General features: G+C 34.5%; 1 protein-coding gene across 1 annotated transcript; it reads right to left on the bottom strand.

Annotated features, from left to right (window-relative positions):
- Window positions 1-1,471: 1,471 nt before the first annotated feature.
- LOC129882286 (aldo-keto reductase family 4 member C10-like) lies at window positions 1,472-7,117 on the bottom strand. Its single transcript, XM_055956517.1, has 7 exons — window positions 6,797-7,117; window positions 4,827-4,877; window positions 3,954-4,030; window positions 3,513-3,600; window positions 2,853-3,128; window positions 2,364-2,612; window positions 1,472-1,821 (listed from the first exon to the last, which is right to left on the bottom strand). Exons 1-7 carry the CDS (start codon window positions 6,914-6,916, stop codon window positions 1,735-1,737), a joined length of 948 nt encoding a protein of 315 aa, XP_055812492.1. The 5' UTR covers window positions 6,917-7,117; the 3' UTR covers window positions 1,472-1,734.
- Window positions 7,118-7,362: the final 245 nt, after the last annotated feature.

Genomic DNA, 7,362 nt, shown 5'->3' with positions numbered 1-7,362 from the left:
GTTTTGGCCGAGTGATCTAAGGCGCCAGATTTAGGCTTTGGTCCGAAAGGGCGTGGGTTCAAACCTCACCACCATTTTCATAAATAAAGTTGAATTTTTATATTTGGTATTTATTTTTTGTTCCCATATGAATATAAAATGAAAATAGATAACACTAACCAAAGCTGTGTATGAAGTATACAATATTTGTTAAAGGTAATTTATTTATTTTTTGGAATCTCGACATAACTCGCAGCCGCTAAGGCATTGAGGGGGAATCGATATGTGCGGATAACCAACTTTAAAATCAACTGAGTCATCCCGAAGGACTACCAAAGATAAATTGATATAGGTTATTTGGATCGTGGGTTTAAATGGATATTCAAGTAAATTGAATAATTGAACTATCATCATTTACTCTATTAGATGTGATTTAATACATAAATGATGATAGTTTTGGTAGCAAAAATAAACAATTGATAGTTTATGCGTGAAATTCGAGAAAAAAATGATAGTTTAGATGTGTTTTTGCTACTATTTCTACTGAAGATATTGCTTTTACAAAAGAAATACTAACTGAAGAATGATTGGATCCCTAGGAAAAAAATTGAAGTAAAAAAGAAAGAAGAGAAATTGGGTCATTTTTTCCAAAGAGAGATCACATTTTCTCATGCCAACAATCTTGTACTTCTAGTCGAACGAGTTATAAGTCATCGGGCGAATATATTTAAATTACAATATTAGTTTTTTGCTTAGAAATAATGATGTATGCACCTTTCAGTGTTACCTATTCACCGGGTGCATCACTGGACCCATATCCTTGTCATTGAAACTCTCTGATTCCTACAAATAATTAATATGAATGGGATACATTGGTTTATAATTAGGGTAAGGAACAATAAGCAAATTAAGTGCAAGAAAACTTTGCACTAAGAGCTCCATTTTGAACCCCAATTTAAGCATATTAAAACCACAAAATGATACTTGACCAATAATTGAACCACCTCTTATTTACTACCCCTTATTTACTCATTGCATATGTTACAATACATTAGTCAGTAACAAAAGAAGACTGAGACAGGAACTAAAGATAACACTGCCAAGTGAAATTTATGCACGCTATGCGTCTGTGTCAGTTTTCATGTCATGCGTGCGCTCGATTCAATAAGTTTGAGAAACATGTTCATTGCCAAGTATTAACAGTGATATTTAAAACAACTCATTTGGTGTATAAATCAAAATACAAGGTCTTTTCGCAGTAAATATCGTGTACTATCTTCATGAATTGGCCAAAAAGAAATTAGAGAGAAAACAAAATGAAAATGCAAAGCATTTACAATTGGATACTTCAGTATTATTCTGTTTTTATTTTTATTTTTCCTTTCCACGTCTGTTCCACAAATTTAAGTTATTAATTCATCCACCAAACGAAAGGCAGGGGATATATAAAATTCCATAAAGCATCGCATTTAACTACCTCCACAATAAAAGATGGCCGTAAAAGTTGATAGTTTTGGGGTAATATTATCCCAGCAAATCAAATGTTTGAATACTGTCTCGTACAATCTGCAAGATTCTTGAATGGTTTTTCAGGATAGAATCAATAGAGGGACAGAGGATCCAAAGAAACCTCCATCTATGAATTTGACAGTTCACCAATCTCCCAAAGCTCATAGGAAAAGGAAGTGCACAAGAAGCTTAAATCTATGAGACAAATGGATGAATATTTGCCTATCTTTAACTCGTACTGTAACCTTAGATCTCATCATCCCATAGCTCTTCAAGTGTTCTGTACTGGCCATGCGTCTCATGAGCAAATGAAGTGCCTCTCAGCAGCCTTGCCTGCAATGTCAATAATCCAAGGACTGCATTAATAAAGTTTGTAAAATATCTGGTATGTAGGACTTTTATAGCCACTTATCACAACCATCCAGGAAGTTTACAGAGTATGAGGCAGCGCACAGATAAAAAGGTTTTTCATTTTCTTGTGGTCCCGAAGGGGGTGTTGTCTAACTAGCACATGGCACATGCATATTAGACGTTCGTTTGACAGTACGAATCTGTCACTGGTAAGAGGTATCAAAGCATCTATTTGTAAAACTATATGAATGTCACTTGGAGGTATCAAAGAACTCATGAATAAAAGTCTGACAGCCATTCGTTATGTGCAATGCAAGTCTCATTCGTTTTTGTCTTTCACTATTTTTCTTTCAATTTTATTTTTTTCCCTTGGAACAGGAATTGCTATATCAGAAGATATACGGCCAATTTCTAGGTCCATTTGCACTTTTCAAATTTGAAATTAATATGATAAGAGAGAACAAATTTACAATTGCAATCTCAGTAATATCAAAAGAAATTGCCATAACAATCAAAGGATTTACCTGTGGAATTTCAGAGAACTTGGCAAGCAAGTCATCAGGTATAGACCAGTTCAGTACATCAAGATTCTCTTTAATCCGTGCTTCATGTGTGCTCTTAGGAAGTACACTCTGACCCATCTGAATGCCCCAACGAAGACAAACCTGAGCAGGAGTCTTGCCCAATTTCTCAGCAACTGAGATTACAGCTGGCTGCTTTAGCACATCACTTTTAAGCCATGTTGTACCTGGAGAACCAAGTGGCGAATATGCCTGAAATAAAAAGGCGTCAAGAAAAGGAGTAAAATCAATAACAACTCATTGTCAATCTACTCATGAAGACAGATGATTAGTCAATAGATTCCAACAACCAAAATCATGAAACAAATAAATTCATCCCCTGTGAACAATTGTTCATGGTAATCAAATGAAAGATGGAAATTGGGAAAAAATTAAATGAAAACTTGACCACAATGTACACAAGGAGTACAAGAGCTTTAGAAATGAACTCACAGAGAGGTGCACGTTCTTGGATTTACAGAACTCCCGCAATTTGGCTTGTTGCCATGAAGGATGGCACTCCACCTGGTTGACAGCAGGAGGAATACGTGCTACTTGCAAAAGATCTCCCAGTTTCTTAGTAGAGAAATTGCTAACACCAATAACTCTAGCCTTCCCAGAATCATAAGCTTTTTCCATTGCTTTCCATATGCTGGGTATGTTGGTTGGCATAAGATTTTCAGGTTTAAAGTCAACCGATCCAGGCTTCATACTGACAGGCCAATGGATCTATAGAAACCACATAACCAGAAAGACAGGAAGGGAGGAAAAAGGAACATAAGTCTCAATTTATTTACAAGGATACCACTTAATACCAAAAAGACAAAGGAACAGGTAAATCACTTAAATTTGTAAAATTCATGAACTCTCCTTTGATGTTTAAATTTTTTCCCAAGACATGTAGAAGTTCAACGGCACTATTTATAGTTCTCAGGAGCATCGTGACAGCTCTAAAATTTAGCTCTGGTGCATCTACTTAAGGGAATAGTGGGAGTATATTGCAGTAAACACTTCTTAGAAGCATATTATATTAATTTAGCAAGATGGCTCTGAACTAGTTGGCAATGTTAGAAACACTAGCAGAAAGAAAGCTTCCCAATAAGAAGTACTTACGAGGTACAGGTCAACGTATTCCAGCTGCAAGTCTGCAAGAGTCTTGTCTAGTGCCACTGGTACATCTTCAGGTGCATGATTAGTGTTCCTAAAAAATTTAATGCACTTGAATGTATGAGTATCCTGAAACACAATGGAGACCACAATGATGGAAAAAACAGAGGCCCACCAGCACCATTTTATTGCTAAGAGCCAGCTTTAGAGTAGTAATTGAATTACCAAGCTATCAGGAAACATAAATATTAAAAGAGGGAACTCAACAATGATAAACAAAAGACCAATGGTTAAAGATTGATGAGAATAACTCCACAAAGTTGAACAAGTTAACTTCATAATAGAAAGAAATTGACTCAGCATATTTAAATTTTAGGGCGAACAACACGGAGGTAAGTTGTAACAGGAATGTTTGAATACAAGTAACAGGAATGTTTGAATACATACCAGAGTTTGGATGTAATGAATAGATCTTGCCTCTTGACAACACCATCTTTAAACAGCCTGTTCAAGACTTCACCAATCTTTGAAGAAGAAAAAAATGAGACAAGGAAATATATTTAGTGACAGATTAATCTAGAAAGCAGGATATGTTTTATATTCTAACAAAATGAAACTTGGTTTGAACAAATTCAATAAATCAGACCAGAAAATGTTAATGACATATTGATCTGGAAACAAATGATAATCATTAATCACCTTTTCCTAGGCAAAAGATGAAGTTTAAAACCATCAAAGATTGACACTAGATTTTTCCACAAGACCTAAATATTATAGGCAGAATGTCTATCAGGTAATGATACTAATAGGGCACCTAAAGTGACACCTTAATGACTCCTTTGCATATGTACAGATTTTTCAGATCTTAACATAAAGCGATAATTCCCATGTTGCAGCAATATCTCAACAGTAAACAAGATATGTTAAAGCCACATTTACACTTGGAATTGAGATTTGTAAGTGGCAACTTGATAAACCCCTCTTATCATGCCGTCTCAGTGCAAGGCATCCACTGGTTGCAAAAAAACCAATGCATTTTTTTTACTTTTTTTGGGAAGTAAATAAATAAATAAGTGTCCCTCTCCAATGATTTAAAATCCTTTCAGACGAGATAGTCATACACTTTGACATGATCTCCGACCTGCCAACAGATTATCTATACATGTTTGTACCTAAAAAGAATATCAACCACATAATAAGGGGCGTGGTGTAGATATAACATAAATAACAAAAGTGTCATTTCTATAACAATTTAAGCTTTTAGATGAGAGAACCACTTAATACTATGAAAAACTCAGTATAATTTAAGCCAAAAATTACCTCCTTCTCATTTTTATAAATTTGAGCACAATCAATATGCCGGTAGCCCATCTGTGGCAAAAGAAGAGAATGATTAGCTTGTGCCAGAATGCCAAAATCACTAAGTTGCAAGTGACACGTCAAAGTGATTGAACTCTTAGGACTACTCCAAAGTTATTTTAGTAACAACATAACTTCTTAACATCTATTTTGCCCATTACGAGTAAGAACTACGATACAGAAAATAGTTCTCAAAGAAGAGCAATGCACCTAGTAATATATACATTTCCATTTACTCAAATAAAAGTTAGACCCATGCACAATTTCATCTCTCAGCATATGTGGGAAAGCATATTTCCTTCACTTTTTTCCACATTTGAACAGGATACCAGTGTAATCTTCTACAAGTACTCTAGGAAAGTATATACTTATTAAAGGCAAAAAGCATTCAGAATATGTATCTCTACTTTTTAATCTAACCACCTCCAAAAGTAAGAGCTTCTACTCATTGTTTTCAGATTCTTAGTATAAACAAAAACCACGTCCAGAAAGAACACAGAGCTGTTTACCAGAGACAATCTCTCCGCCTCAGATACTAACTATTTAATCTTTTCACACCTAGAGACTTAGGAATATAGCACTATTTCCAATTCAAACATAATTTGTAACATTTATGTGACATACTTCCCTTTACAGTCTATCCCAAAAAAGAACTGACACCTTCCAAATTTAGAAACAAATTCATTGTACCCTTAATAAAATTATTTATAGTCATACAAATGTTTATGACTTGTAAACCACAAGTCTCAAAAGTCTTTTTTCTTTCTTAAACTATGTCCACAGAAGCCTTTTGTGTTCTGAGGCTTAATCCACTCCATAGTCAGCTTAGGATAGTAATAAATTAAGATGACCAGCAAAACGCATAAATCCATATTTATTCGTATGAGTTGTTTGTTTTTTCTAAACTTAATTTAAACAATAAACTAAACAAAAATTAACAAGTTATTGCAAGATAGTCAAATACTACAAAACGTGTTTTGAAAGAGTAGTCAAAAAGGAAACAAAACGCGTTTTGAACGCGTGGTCAAAAAGGGAGGTGCAATACGCAGATTTTACGCGTTTCTAGTTTCCTATAAATAGAGTCTCTTGCCCTCATTTAGATCATCCCACAAAAAAAATACAATCCAAAAGAATAAGAACATAAAAAGAGTTATACACCAAGATAAATATTGTAGTCTAAAGTGTCCTCTTTAGTGAGTTGTTCCTTTTACAAGAAAGAACTTTTACAAGAAAGAAGTGTTAATTGTTGTTTTTTCCTTATATTTGAGAGCAGTGTATTCTCATATTATCATAGTAAGATACTTCTACCCGTGTATTTCCCCTCTATCTATTTGAGAGGTTTCCACGTAAAATTCTCGTGTCCAATTTATTTTCATTATTTATTATCATATCAAACTTTAGTTGTAGTGTTTTCTCTCCCAATAGTTATTAGCGGTTTAAAGACAACTTTATGCACTGCAATTTTGATAGAGATCGTTTGCACTATATTTTAAAAGCGGAGTGAGTCTTCTATGTGATGTAAATCTCAACCAAAGAGTTTGATACATTTAAAAGTAAAGAACAATCAAAATGTACAAAATTAAAAATATCAAATTACGAATACTAAATCATGAAGTATAAACTAAAATCTCAGTATTATACTACTTATTAGACATAGTCATGAAAAGCTTTGAGAAAATGTCCTGAGCCGCAAATGTTTCTCAAGACCTATGAAGTATTCGGAGACGTAAAACATGCATTCCCAAATTTCAATCTATACAGAAGCTCAAATCACGTTAGATCGACTCTCATTGAAGAAGAAAAACAGAGTACCGACTGTTAATTCGTAAGCAATTAAATCTACATAGATAGGAACTAAAACTACAAACTAAAAAATACACACACACAGATACAGAGATATACGGTGAGAGAGAGCGAGAGTGAAAAGAAACCTTGATAGCAGTCTCAACGGCTCTTCCGACGACGCCTGGATCGGACTGCCACGTTCCCAAACCGACCGCCGGAATGCTGAAACCGGTGTTCAACTTAAAGTACAGCATCTTCTCCGCCATTGATACAAAAAGAGGAGGGAAATTGAAAAAAACGAGAGCGAATCGTATACAGCCAGGTAAAAAAAAAAAAAGAGAGAGAGAGAGAGAGAGAGAAAGCTACGTATGAGTGGCAAATGCGAATTGCATTTTGCTCTCCACCTCTCCTTATATCTAACGCGAAAATCGTGTGTCAGTTACTGCTATTCCCTTCTGATGTTGACACGTGGCTTGTCCTTTTACCGTTCATCTTAGAACGATTGGTCGAGTTTTGTCGTTATTCTAGACGGTTATTTTTGGGAAAAGTTCGAAGGTCTTTTTCAAAAAATTAATATGTCCCTAGACGGCAGAATTTTTTCTAAATAAATCAATTTTAGATTCGGAAAAAAGGCGTAATCAATTTATCGAAAGAGATACTATTGATTTATTGGTATTAATTATTTGATTCTTAATTTTTAAATGATTTTATA

Source organism: Solanum dulcamara, chromosome 3 (genome assembly GCF_947179165.1).
Source record: "Solanum dulcamara chromosome 3, daSolDulc1.2, whole genome shotgun sequence".
NCBI classification, from domain to species: domain Eukaryota; kingdom Viridiplantae; phylum Streptophyta; class Magnoliopsida; order Solanales; family Solanaceae; genus Solanum; species Solanum dulcamara.
Note: the sequence above shows the minus strand (reverse complement) of the source record. Positions and strands in the feature narration are given on the sequence as shown.